The following is a 15172-nucleotide window of genomic DNA, read 5'->3' as shown; positions in this document are numbered from 1 at the left end:
TGATTATAAAAAAAGTGTGAATTTGTTCTCTAATTTCATATACTGGTAAAGGTTTATATGTTTTTTTGCTTAATAAACAGAATATATAAAACACACTTATTTTGAGAACTGAGAGCATCACTTTAAACATTCCAGGGAAACACCATAACCACTATCACAGCAGGTGCTGTCATTGTCCTTCTAACTGATTCATACTTCTCTTTCCTGTCCTATGGTCTCCATCATCTCTTTGGCTTCTTACAATGTGCATCCTCTTTGGCTTCATATCTCCACCAAATTCCACAAAAATTCAAAGGCAAATTACATATTTAAAATAACAAGAAGCTTAAGGAGGGTTATAGGGGCAAACACAGTATCTTTACAGTTATTCATACATTTCTGTAATAATTTAGTATGTTTGAAAGACATGAATTCTCAAGGAGCCTGACCTCCCACACAAATGCACACATGTGTGGGCTTACATGCATGTGTGTGGGTGATTTTAAATGTGAAAGAACTGAGTATACTGGAGGCACTCATCATATTAATTTAGGCTAAATATGATTTAGTTAACAAATATTAAGCAATGCACTGATCACATGCCAGGCAATCTAATAGGAAAAGGTACAGAGAACAAAATACTGGAGATTATGACTTCCTATTCTTTTGAATCAAAATGTTTGATATTAAAATACCTGTCTTCTTAAAATATTAATGTTTTAGTTGAGATTAAACCTGATGATTTTTACAACGGAGTTTAAATATAAATTTACATACGAACATAAATTTAAAATTTAATGAGACATATTTTCCAAATGCAAGCACTGAGAAGGAAGAAAATGGAAACAAAACATTTAGGATTTCACAGTAACAGTAACTACTCCTATTAGGTAGATTTAAAGATTCCCATCACTGTTTTATATGGTGGGAATTGCATGAAGTTTGATAGAATTTTTTAACATGTAAATAATACAGGATTCTGAAAATCAGTGTCTTAAGGCTTGAAGAAATACTTTAATAGACAAGGAACTATAACTGTATTTTATCTTCCCTAACATCTCTTCACTACAAACATGAAATAGGAAAGCAATGCCATCTGAGTAATGAGTCTGACTACAATCCTTGTTGGACTGCCTTTGGATATCCAGAGCAGCTGAGCCAATCCTAACACTCATGAGAAGGAGAATCCAGTCAGGCAGGTAGAAACATGAGCAGAGGAGCAACAGCATCAGGGACCAGGGCACTTGCACTCTTTCCAAGTGGACTGTGGCAAAAACTACTGATTGTGATCACTTCAGCTGAGTGCAAGGCTGGCTGCTCACTGGATTCTGCACTTCTCACGTGCTGTAGCCACAGTGCAAGGTCAGTGTACGTTAGGAACAAGCCTCTTCCAGCCTGTGCCCTCCAAAAAGAATATGTATGATCCCACGGTTCTTTACCTTTACCTACCAGTTGGGGAATTAATGAGAACTTGGGAGCTGCCTGCAATTTACAGAAGGCAGCCTGCCAGCGAAGTTCTGTGGGTAGGTCTGGACTACTGCTCTCTGGATGCTTAATCACAGAATATATTTCCCTTTGTTGAAGTCATGATATGCCAATGTTACAGGTGCAAAACCATAAGACTAACACTGCTTGACAACACAGCTGACTACTTTAGTGCCTATCTGTCCTGCCTCCTAGGCTAAAGATTAGAACTACTTGCTAAGTGATACTCTGCTAATGAAGTAGATTCTGTTGACAGGATATTAAGATTGTAGGGATCTTTATTCAATTATGTATCTAGAGGACTGGGATTATCTTCCATTCCCTTTAAATTCTCCAAAATTATTTAACACGTGGGAAATTCAGGGAGGAAGAGAGGAAATGTGACATTTTACCTGTAAGTTTCTGGGTCAGAAAATCCCTTGGAGCAGCAATCCCTGGCCCCAAACCATTTTTGTTTAGTCATCCAGTTAGTAACAATGATATCTATTAGGCAGCAGACATCATTTTAGGAACAAAAGCTTCTGTTATGTATGATGGTGTTCACATTCTGGTAGTCTCACCGACTTGCTGAACCTTAGCTTTCTTGGCTGTAAAATGGGGAAAATCCGTAGCCACAAACTTGCTTGCAATCTAGATATGTCACATACAGATATTCAGGTAAACTCCAATCCAGTATCCAGGAAACAAAATAGATCAGGGATTCTTAAGTCCAAATTGAGTTATCATCTTAGTTATCATGCCTTATTCTTCCTTCTCTCTGCCATCTGTCTCAAAGAGATTTGATCCAATAGATAACATACAGATAACACAAAGGCACTGAGGATACTAACAGCATAAGAAATAAGTAAACATATATAAGTACTGGGGTTAGGAATCTTCTATAGGTAATTTAGAATAGGGCAGAACCTGCAAGCATACAGGTCTGCTTTGGCATGTCAGCCTGCACTGTCAGAAAACCCTTTCTTTTGCCAGCCACAGCTCATGTTCTCTAACAATCAATGGCTTCTCAGACTGAGCAGCAATATCAGACTCTTTCAGACTATGGAATGCTGAAATGCAGTTCAAATAACAAGTCCCAAGGAATGTTCTACAGGGGAAAAAGGGGATTGTCTAAACTCACCCAACAAAATTGAAAGATTGGGAATTGAAGATCTCTGGTGGATGAAGATGAAAAATAAACTTAATTCTGCACAGGAAATAAACAGCCGCAGAGTCAACAATTCTCTACACAGGATGGATAACTGCCTTTTGTTGTAATGATTTCTGGGCTATGAGAATTTGAATGCCAGCTTTATAACCGAAACTCCTCATAAAGTGGTAAGTCTTCAATATTCATGAAATACCCTATTAAATAAGATAGCTCTGCTTCTGAATACGGACTTGATCACCTATTAACTATCATGTAGTTTATTAGCATTTTAAGTAGATGATGTAACTTAAGCCTCACAGCAACTTATGAACTTGGCTCTATTGCTGTAATTTTTAGGAGAGGAAAGAAGTTAATAGGATAGCAGCAGCTGGAGTCTAGATCAGAACCCAGGTCTGTTTGACTTCAATGCTTGAAACATGCTTTCAGAAACTTTACTGAATTAATTATGAGTATAGTGAAACACTGTAAGATCATCATGTTATGAGCAAGAAATAATGAAGGTATCAAAAGTTTCACTATGGTACAGTGACATTCCTCAACACACTGTGTTTTCCTGAAGGCCCCAAGACACGATGGCCCTGAGGATGTCCTGGCGAATACAATGAGCCACCCACCAACCAGCATTTCCAAAGGGTGGCTGAATGAGTAGGAAACAGTCTTCTTGGCTCAGAAGTACTGGATGGAAGCCTACTTCTTTCGGCTCTCAAGTGACCACTGGACATTGCCCTTTGAGCCTTGCAATGTTATTAATATCCCGTTGGAATTCAAACATACTATTCTGGTTGACATGGTTTCTTGGAGATGATTTCTAATCTTTATTGAGAGCTTATTTGGTCAAAGTACTAGCATAAACAGTCACAGAACAGCAAACTCAATCTTGCACTTGGCAATATTTTATACCCAATCTACTACTCTCTTATGCTCTGCAAGGCTGGCTGGATAAGGGATTTTGAAACTGAAACATTATTTTTCATATACAAGACTTGTATTGGAAATGGTTCCATATTTTTTTGGCATAGTGCTAGTTATAAGACAGTCCTAATTACTACATTTACTTTCTTTTCTGTAGGAATATATAATAAGGGAACATTTAGAATCTACCACTGTGAGCTCTGCCAGTTCAAATCAATCAGGCAGAGAGATTACAGTTAGCTTTGGATTTCACCCAGGTTACAGAAGGCAAGAATAGATTAGGGGTATGTGTTATCACAGCAGTGATACACTCTCGACTGTAAGAGCACCAGCATTTCTTTAGGCTTAGATATGACTCATCCAGGCTACAGTTTCAATGAAATATTGCTGGAAGTATTTAAAAGGTGGAAAATACAATCCTGCCAGTACAGATGACAGTCTCTCAAAACAACAAATTTTGACTATCATTTCAAGGAACACTGAATTGTCTGGTACCAGGTTGTGGGGTGGGGGAGCCAACACCTGCACAAGCAGAAGCCCGAGTTTGGCAGGGTCAAGAAACAAGATCACCAGCTTTTTTCAGAAACAATACAACATCCATGTTTGAACAAATCTATTGACTACCAATGCAGTATAATATTGATTTTTATAATAGCACGGGAATACATATATTTTCTTGAAGAAACATTCTATTTTGAATATCTCCTCATAGGAAGGAGAGTTCTTACTTCCTCCCTCACTTCCTAAAGTAATCATGTTTGAGTTTTATTGATATATTTATTTCCTCCTCATTTTCCACAAAATGCAGCATTTTCCAATGCATATATACTCACTGAGTCCAGAAAGCTAGATAGTATCAGACACCATCTTGAACTCTGGAAAGCATCCTTGGAGTTTATATACTGGGTAGGACAGTCCAAAAATTGGGAAATTTCAGATATTTCCCTGCATGTTCCTTTTCTTACTTACTGACACTTTGTGGAAATCCATCCAAGACAACTGGTAAAGGTTTATCTTAGGAATTTCATAATGAGATTTCTGAATATATTCCATAAAGATATCTGGGAAGAACTGGACTAAATAATTAGATGATAAAACCCATACTTCCATGGGGCCAAACAAACCCAGGTCTTTCCCCCATCACTACAGGCCTATGAGACACATTACAATGACGTAAACGCCATTAGGCATGAAACAAACCTCTGCCTCGCTCTTTAGCTGGAATTCCTGCAAGAGAACACTTGGTAGCCTAGACCCTTTACCTCTGAGCATTGCTTGGTCTGGCTTCAAGCACCTTTTCTTTTTTCCATGAATATCTTCAAAAATACTTATTTTTTATTTTTCATGATATAGCTCCATAGACTCAAGATTTCCCCTTCCACCCTACCCATTCCCCTGCCAATGATTTCATCTACATTAGTACAATGGTATAATCTTTTAACAACAGTCACAAGTCCATCATTCTTCTATTAGTGTGCCATGACACTGTAGGTATAGATGTAGCCCTGGACTAGAGTATGTGGCTTCTATCACCTTACTACTACACATCACGTTAAGGATAACAACCAGTACAAGTGAATGTGCATTCACTTAGTATTTCGCAGATTGGTAGTCATAGCCTCACTTTCCAAACAAGAACATAGAAGGCTCCATACGAAGGACCCTGCCCACTCACACAACTTATCAGGGTTAAAGGCTGAAGGTCCTGCTGTTAGACATGGTACCCTGACTCCTGCTACAGCTGAAGACTGCTATCATAAACATAGTAAATATTACATTTCCCTAAGTAAGGGAATTTAGTTTTTCAACCATGATTCATTTGACAAGTCTTCCACATTTTGCAGCACATATAAATTTATTGCTTATACTCCTCTCTCAATCTTATTGGTTGAAAATTATTTTTTATCCTATTTTTGAAAAATTTCCCCAAATCATTTTAATTTATGGCTTTAAAATTTTTATTAAATACTGTATGCTTTTTGTAAGAAGTTTTAAAAGAAGGCAGGAGGTAGCTGAAGGTATGTGTGAATATTCACATCAATGTTTCTTTATGGCAAAACCAGACATTCTGTATATATGGTTAATTGCCTTAGTTTTTTTTTAAATCATATCTTCATTCCCAATGTAATTTAAAACCTTTACAATTGTGGTTTTAATAGCTTCATTAAGTACATCACATACAGGTGCCATAATCTTCCTCTTCAATTGGGCACTGCTGATTTTTTGATAATATACATGTCATGATTAAGTTCTTTGTGCTAATATCTAATATTTCTTTAGAATGCATCCCTAGAATTGCAATTACTGAATACTACTCAACCATTAAAAAGAATGAAATTCTACCATTTGCAACCAAATGGTCCCAAATAGAGACCATTACGCTCAGTAAAAGAAATTAATCCCAAAAGGACAAATATCATGTGTTCTCTATGAAATAAGGCAACTTTCATGCAAAATACAAGATCAATAGCCCTTTCCATACTGCTTTCTCTACATCTCGGGGGTTGATATTTTTGTTTCTATTTTTATTCATTCAAAAAGAAGTTTTTGTTTTTCTTATTAATTTCCTCATTGACACATAGGTCACACGTTAGTATTGTCTGCTGTAGGAAGGTCTTGGATTTTCTTTTTAATTTCTTCAGCGACACATTGGTCATTTAATTGCATGTTATTTAACCTTATGTTGTTGGTAATTTCCTATTTTTCTCTCTGTTGTTGATTTTATTTCATGGCTTTTCAAGAAAGGAGATGTTTAGTAACTGTATAGTAGAGACTATCATATACAGATGTGGAGATACAATACAGTGTGCATCTCTACTTCCAAATCAAAGAGGGACTCTCACTTAAATAGTTCAATGTATCTTGACAGCACGATGCTGAGCTCCTTGCCAATGCCCATGCCTACAATGCCAGGATATACTTAAATAGCAGAATGATGGACTTATGACTGATTGTGAAGGACTATACTATTGCAATGACAAGGGAGAAATTAGTGAGGGAAGGTGGGGACTTTGGGAGGAGAGAAGGGAAATTCTGGAGCCTATTGAACTGTATCATGGAATAATAAAATAAACAAACAGAAATTATTGGATCAAAGACACAATCATTTTTAAAGCCTTCACTGTAGATACTACAGCAATTTTTAAAACAGTCATGTGTGTTCACTGTCAACATCACTACACTGACATTGTTTTAGCTTTGACTTTATTGTTGCCTGTATGAGAGACATAATCACAGTATTTTAATTACTATGTCTGTTTACTGCATAGGCAGTTAGGTTTCTTATTGTCACCTGTTGGACGATGTCAAGTATACATTCACACTAGGTAGTTACTGCTTTTCCCTCCTGATTTGCAATTACTCTTAGATATTACACTCACTTACCTACCTGCTACACTCCTGCTTCTTATCTTGTCCTTTGTTTAGGACACAGTTTATCCCTTTGTAGCCATACACATTTTGGGGACTATCCTTACAGACATTTTGTAAATCATAACATACTTTTAAGATAACAAATATCATATAAGTAATATGACATTGTAATAATTAAAATACCGTAGCACCATATAAAAGAATTTGGTCCCAGTTTAAACTATAGATCTTGGTTTTTTTCTATTGTAAATTCAATAAGCCAACCAACCTGGATTCCAGCCAATGAAACAAAGTTTGCCAAGTGTACAAAATCTTAAGTGCTAGCACAATGAAAAATTCCATTATATTCCATGTTTTCCCTAATTTGTAGCAGCTAATATACATTTTAAGAAAATGTAAAAACACTGACTTTTTCAGATTTGATTCTTGTTTAAAACTGTGGTTTTTCCACTCACTATTGCTGATTTCTACTTTCGTGGAGGGTAAATCTTGTGATTAGAAAGAAAATTGAAAGCATATTAAATTTTCTAAAAATTAATTTAAATAGAAATTAAAATAAAAATAAGAACAGGAAGAGAAGGGAAGAACGGAAAAAAGAATAGAGTGAAAGGTATCATTTTACTTCTTAAAACTATATACACAAAATACAAAACAATATGTTCCGTTAAATAAACTTTTAAAAGTTAAAAAAGAAAAATTCTTAGCTAAAGCCCTGCACTAACTGGGAATTTTCCCTTTACAGTGGCCTAAATGTAGGATAATACACAACTTCAAAATCCTATGGACCACACCCAATAATCATGGATTCCAAGTCTGGAATCTTAACCAAGTGTGTAAAAATGGATTATAATGTTTACCTTGAATTCCCATCCCTGAGTCTTAAACCTCATATTTTGATAAAGAAAATATATTTTGAATTATCAAAAAGGGAAACAGGGTGAATTCATAAATTATCTGAGGATATCTTATTAATTACTAATATACTAAAAATAATTTATATATAGGCAGAAATACACAAATTACAAGTTTTTTTTCCTTAAAACACACACATTGCTTTACTTCTTGGGGGGAACGGGAGGAATTCAGTGTTTCACAAAAACTAAAGCCAGGTTGATTCCAGATTCTGCAGATAAACCATTTCATCTACCTGGATAATTGTAATTTTTTGCTGCTTTTCTTCATGAATCAATCTTTTTTTCATTTGGTCAAAGTATTTCCTGGGTAGGTCTCCTTGCCAAGGTGTTGCCTGGAATGTAATGAACGCTTCAAGCCAGTAGATTTGGAGTTATATTTTCTGCACAAGAAAACTTTTAAAAATTCTAATTATTGCTTTTGATCCAATTATTCTAGAAGCCTTATTAGGCATGTAGAGCATTTCCGTGACAGTGACTTCCAACAGCCTCTATATTTAGCAGCACTGCTCAAGGTTTTCTTCCACTCTTTCCCACGTTAACGTCTCTGTTAACTTGTCACGGGCAAATATTCAGTCATCGCCTGTCTTCATTCTTCTCTTCCACTGAGGACTCTGCTGGAGTTTCGAATTGTTTAGTATGCATCTCCTGCACAAGACTGCCTAGACTGCCTGTATATAAGTCTCCAACTCCTATTTATGAAATATGCAAGTTTGGGCAAGTCACTCAACTTCTCTGAGATTCAGTTTCACCACTTAACAAGAGTGATAATAAATGACTACATGACTCACAGTTTTTTAGTTATGTACAGTAAAAAAAATCTGGCTGATTTGAAAAAAAGAAATAATTTACTGAAAGGATAATACACATTATCAAGAATAACTATTTTGTCAACAACTCTACTAAGACGGAAAAAGACATGGAAGGAATTCAGATTATATAGTTTGTAGCCGAAAAATAAGACATGGATTTTCATAAAAGTAACTCAGAGTTGTGATAAGGAATGTTGGACAGCTCCATTAAAGATCATGACTGGTGGGCCCAGCATGGTAGCCTAGCAGCTAGGGTCCTTGTCTTGGCACACACTGGGTTCCCATGTGGGTGCTGGTTCTAATTCTGGCAGCCCTGCTTCCCATCTGGTTCACTGCTTGTGACCTGGGAAAGCAACTGAGGACAGCTCAGTGTCTTGGGACCCTGTACCCACATGGGGAGACTTGGGAACAGCGCCTGGCTTCGGATTGGCTCAGCTCCAGCCACTGCAGCCACTGCAGCCACTTGGACAGTGAATCATTGTCTGTTTTCCTCTTTGTATATCTGACTTTCCAATGAAGATAAATAAACCTTAAAAAAAAAAAAAGATGATGCCTGGCACATAGTTAAGTACTCAATAAACATTACCTATTCATCTCTTGTTGGCTTCCTATTTGACAGTAACCACTGATTCTCATACCTAAGTGCTAACTGCAACTATGTTTTATCTTCTGAAACCAACTCCCACAGTAGCAGCAGCAGCAGCAGCAGCAGCAACAGTAATAGTAGGAGAGTAGGGAAGAGAAGAGACAGTATTCTAGTTGGGTCACAATGCAACAGGCTCAGTAAACCCTAGTGGTCTGAAATCATAACTGCAGAGCTGGAACATACGACCCACTGACCACTCTCTTCAATGCTTTACAGTAAAAGGGCAACTCTCCAAATCTGACAACATGTACAGTGAGTATTTTTATAGGCTTTTAGTAAATAAAAAAATTCATGAATTTATAAGCATTTTTGAGAAATTGTTCAATTACATAAAATATATCAAATGAACTAAGTGTAACAGCATTCTAGCCAGAACTCAAAGTTATCCAAATGTAAATTTCACATTCCTATTCACAGATCTTCACATCTTCTAATCAGTCAGCTTAGAATGATGTCAAAAGCAGCAAATGCTAAGGTATATTTTGTACATAATTAGCAAGAATTCAGTTTTTTATTTTTTTTTTGCTAACTGGAAAAAGAAAGAAAAATCAAGAACCCTCTGTTAAGAGCTTCTATTTAAAGACAAAAATTATTCAGCATATTAGGAAAAAATGAGAAAAAAGTATAATGAAAAAATTCAAGTAAGCTTCCATCCCTGTAATAATCAGTCTTTTTTTTTTAAAAAAAATTCTTTTTGGAGATTTATTTTTATTGGAAAGTCAGATTTACAAAGAGGAGAGACAAGAGAGGAAGATCTTCCACCCATTGATTCATTCCTCAAGTGACAGCATATGCCAGAACTGAGCCGATGCAAAGCCAGGACCCAGGAGTTTCCGGTTGATCTCAATTGTTTTCTCAGGCCACAATCAGGGAGCAGGACAGGAAATGGGGCTGCCAGGATCAGAACTGGCACTCATATGGGATCCCAGTGTGCGCAAGGCGAGGACTTAGCCACTAGACTACTACGCCAGATCCAATAATCACAGTCTGAAAACAACAGCTATATTGACATAGTTGAGGTCATGTATGAAAAAAATATATAAATTTACTCCTCACTTCAGCAAAAATGATGTTTTAATAACGAAAATCTTTTGATAACTGAGAAACAGCTATGTCAACATGAAAAAAAGATATTTCTGAAGAAATAGCACAGAAATGATAAATATGAATAAAATATTAAGAATTAATACCTTTAGAATAGCTTGCCAGAATGCCAGGGCTACTAGTTATAGACTTTAATTTTGATGTGGGCCTTAGGAATGATTTTTAAAAACTTTTAAGAGTCCTATTTGGGCAGATGATACCACATGATGGGTGAATTATTGACACAACACCACTGTTGGGGAATTTTCTTGTCATTTTCATGTTTGAAATATAATTATATAATATGCAACTGCACAGTTTGTATTTGTCTTCCAATTTCAATATCGTGTTCCTGGTATGCACTTACAGACTATTAACCTCTATATTATTAAATTTTAAATGCGTAAAAACTCTTAAGATTATTCAAGCTAAGAGAAAAATTTGTCTTTGGATTATTGGAAGAGACTTTATGTTTAAATGATTTTTCTAAAGAATGCCCAAAATGAAGAAAAAAAAATCACAACCTAAATTACTTTGCTGATGCTCAAGCAGATAAACCACTTTGTCAAACAAAAACAATTCAAGACAGACCATAAGAACTCTTCTGCAAAATAACAAAAATAGAACACACTTAAACATGAAGACAGCCAACAGGTAACTGTGCTAGTAATAGCTAGGGAGTAACTTTAGGATTATACCTGAAGGCAGAAATGTGTTGCTGAAATATTTTTCCTTCTTGAAGTGATTCTAAAAAGGAAAATGATTGTGCAGAGCAGAGAATTCAATGTTGAATGATCCTGTCAGCCATTTAATCTCACCAACTCAGCAGTCACTCATTTCAAATTTAATAGCATAAAGTTTGCATGTACAAGGGAAATTTCTTCCTATATATTCATAATTTAACTCTGAACAGGAATTGTGAACTGGGTTACTCAACTGAAAAGGAAATTATAATTTTAAGCATGCAAAGTCAGGGTTGGCTTTAAGTGTTAACAAAGGAAAAATGTTCCATTCCTCTCAAATGTAAAAGAAAGGTAATGTTAACCCAATCGTATAAGTCAATGTCCCAATGCCTAAGTTATCAGATTCCCATAAAATTGGCTTGACACAATATATAACTATTACCTGTTTATAGAAAACCGAGATAAAAGAACATATGCTCTTTCATCTTTCTGTGCCCTATTCCTTGACAAAGTGATTTGTTCATAGGTTTTCAATAAACATTATTTCAATTACTAAGACACTTATAACCATGCAGGACATTTTTTTAAATTTTCAGCTCAATAGGCAGTAACTATTGAAGGAACATATTCTGTATTCCAGCTTTGTATACATGAGCCAGCTTTGCGTGGGACCAGCCAGATGGGAGTCTTTTCCAAACTGCAGAAGTTGAGATTTCTTCCCCAAAAGGCTCTACATTGTCAATATTTCTAGAAAGACATTTTCTACTGAATCAAATAGAATACAGTTATTCTCCACATGCAACTGAACTTGACTGATGGCTCATCAACAAATATGGGTCAAGGAAAAATGTACATGCTTGTTGTCAGCTAAGATTTTGGAAATCTTAATTTTTACCTTAGTAATGAGAACCTAGTGGTGGAAGAGAACACTAACATATGCTTCGACCGCGGATACTTGAGAGCGATGTTCTTCAGTAACACATGCGAGAGAAATAACAAATTTTGACCACAGTGCAGCCAGCATCATGGGACTGATCTCCAAGAGCCAATTACCAGGTTTCAAATTCTTGAGTAGAAGTTAAACAGTGTCACAAACAGCTCTACTGTTTAATCATATATTAAACTTCATATTTTTATGAAGGATGTAAAACAAAATATAGTGATCTCATCAAAACAATCAGTGAGAAAAGAACCAATCTTACCTTCGTTTGAGGATGCAGTTCAGGCATGAAAGAGATATAAGTGTAGAGCACACAATAATTACAACTGCCAGGAAAATCTGTTACCAGTAGGAGAAAAGTCACTAAGTTTCCTGTTATTACAGGAAAAAATCAGAGGTTTAAGCCATTGTACTTAAGATTACACTGATTTGAGTTAAACTACAAACTATGCTTGTTTACAGCTGAAATGAAAATTCTGTCTTCTTTTGAGGTGTGTCAGAGAGAACTATTTCATTGTAAACAAACTTAAGAGCTGAATAAAAGGAAGTTGAAAGGCAGGTGCCTAACAGTGGAGCTGTTTCAGTTTCACAGAAATAAAGTAAATAAATGTACTGGAATTTGCTCAGTTCTGGGCATTCAGCCATACAGGAAGGGTGTGTAATTACTGAAGCCAAGATATCCATGTAAAACTGTAGCAATATCAATAGGACACAGTTGGACTCCAAATTTCCTCATTTTGTCTCCAGAAATTAAAGACTTCTGACAGTTCTTTCACTCTTAGACATTTAAGTATCATCTATTTAAATTAATATGGACATAGGGAAGATAAAAGCCCTAAAACATCTTGAGAGATGAACATGAAGAAAACTGCAAGTTTTATCCTTGAAAAGTAACAGAGAAAGCACACCAGGATCTAACCTGGGAACTCTTCAGAGTAGGAGGACATGTAAAGTCAGCATGTTTGACCAAGTATATTCCCTTTTCACCATTTTAGGCTAGATTTTTTAGGCTTAACCTTTTTTTTTAGGCAGCGTGTTAGGCTTAACCTTAAATCTGGATTCCAGGCTTCTTAAATCATCAGCCAAAAATAAGAAAGTATGGTTTGTGGGAGAACAGAATAGATATTAGAGTGCCTGAGGAAAATGGCCAAGTTCAAATAGAGACCTCAATTATTTAAGCAACTCTATGACAGAAGATGAATGATCTAATAAATATTAGATGTGTAATTTTATAGAACACAGATCAATCTGTACCCTATATAAAATTGTGAAATGAGTTTGTTAATTCTACCCAGGCTTAATTATATAGTCTTCTTTCACAGATCTCAAAAGAGATCCCATCCTTTCAATTATACAGCTACAATGTATCTACCAATCAATAATTATGCCCTCCACATGGCCCTCAGCTCACAGTTTCTTTGTGCCTCTAAAATAAGCTCTCCTATACTACGTTGCAGATGGCTTCTCAATTCCAACTTCTCTTCATCCAAAGGTGTGCCATGCTTCTCAAGAATAAATTATTTTACTCTTGGAGGTAGGCCTTTTAAGGGCACCAAATCTGAACATGTTTCTTCATCTCATTATTAGATATAAGCTACACGCTAACCAGTACAAAGTTTGTTAAGTATTCAGAAAGTACTGGGATCCAAAAAATTCCCCTTTTCCTCCATTTGTATTCCTCTTGGATCCCTGCATTTGCATTAGGTCTACCCTGTGGGAAGACCAAAGGGTTATGGAACCGGCTCAATGATGATCCTGTCTACAGCCAACTGGTGGCAGGAGGTCAAATGACACTTCCTGTGCCTTTGGTCTCAAGTCCACGGATCACATGATTTTGTTTTTCCCACAGTGGACTCTTTAATTCCTCTTAAAGCAGGATAGTAATATTTCTTTAGTAATCACTCATCACCAGGTATAAATGGCACCAGTAGATTTTTTTATGCCATCATCAAGTTAACTACCTACTTTCAGGCTTTGCATTAACTGTCTGCTAATTTGGACACATGGGAGATGAACGTTGTAATATCTAAGCCATTATTTGACCATCTACATGAAATGGAATTTTACTTTGCTCCACACAGAGACAAGATTTAGTCCTTGAATCCATGGATATAGCTTAATTCAAACTGCTTTAAGAAAGTACATCTGGGAGATGACTTTTCTCTCAGATGTCTGGGAGGTGCTGTCTATGAGACTTTCTCCCTTACAAGATTTTATGTGATGGCAGCTATACATTATATTCATTACCTTGACAAAAATAGCTAGTTGGTGACAAAGTAATCAGACAGAATTATCCCTTCCTTCCATCCCTGAACAAGCATCTAGTGCATTTCTAAAATGTTCCAGGTACGCAGAGAAGAGAAAACTACACATGTATAAAACAATGTCTACCTTAACACATGGCCCTGTCCACAGCTGATAATAAAAATCCAAAGCTGCTCACAATTTAGGGAATCACAGCACTGGTATAAAGTGCTAAATGAGAATGGGAGCAAGAGACTTGATTTCCAGCGGGGGTAAATATGGTTGCACGAAAGAGGCAGCATCTGAACACACAAGGTCCTGTTAGAGGGAGGACTTTCCCTGTACCTGCACAGGAATGCACCCAGGTGATTGATACCAATGCGCAAGGTTATCACTTTGTAAAACAAAGAGAATGTAAATTCCATCATGACACCAAGGAACAGGGAACAGCTTCTGTACTGAGGAGTGTGTGATCCAGTGGAGGAAGATGTCAATGTTTCTATTACAGTCTACATCAGGTCTCAGACATTCAGCAAACAAGTAATTAACAAGACTGCCTGTTGCTGGCTGATTGCCAGTTCACATCCCCACCCGACCATGTCCACTGAATTGCCCAGGGAAGAGTATACACTTTAGTGACCTGGAAGCACTTTACTCAACACTTTTAAAATTAAGGTATAACAGATACTATCTGGAATATTTTAACCCAAGTGCCTTGACATTATGTGTGAGGTTGCAATAAATCATCATGTTAACAAAATTTATTTTTCATTGTACCATTTCTCACAATATACACATAAAACTGTTCTCAGGATCAATATGAGCTTTTAAAAGTGCATATGTACATACAGCACAAACACAATTTAGTGTAAACACTGCTAATGCTCACAAACTTTTTCCTGGTCTTCTGATACTATCGATATTCAAACAAAGGCTCGCTGAATCCCTAGACACA

The 15172-nt window shown here is 36.3% G+C and overlaps 1 protein-coding gene across 16 annotated transcripts in view; it reads right to left on the bottom strand.

Moving 5' to 3' along the window:
* The window catches only part of PKP4 (plakophilin 4), a 236643-nt gene that overhangs the window by 146644 nt on the left and 74827 nt on the right, over positions 1-15172 (bottom strand). Inside the window, exon 1 of one of the 16 annotated variants that reach the window (XM_058664501.1) lies at positions 12236-12471. The exons of the other annotated variants lie outside the window; for them this stretch is intronic. Within the exon in view, the coding sequence (XP_058520484.1) occupies positions 12236-12262 (27 nt within the window). The 5' untranslated portion in view covers positions 12263-12471. Of the gene's footprint in view, positions 1-12235; positions 12472-15172 lie in introns of those variants that run through there. 16 annotated transcript variants of the gene reach the window in all.

This window comes from Ochotona princeps, chromosome 5 (genome assembly GCF_030435755.1).
Source record: "Ochotona princeps isolate mOchPri1 chromosome 5, mOchPri1.hap1, whole genome shotgun sequence".
Lineage (NCBI taxonomy): Eukaryota > Metazoa > Chordata > Mammalia > Lagomorpha > Ochotonidae > Ochotona > Ochotona princeps.
This window is presented reverse-complemented; position numbering and strand designations above follow the sequence as displayed.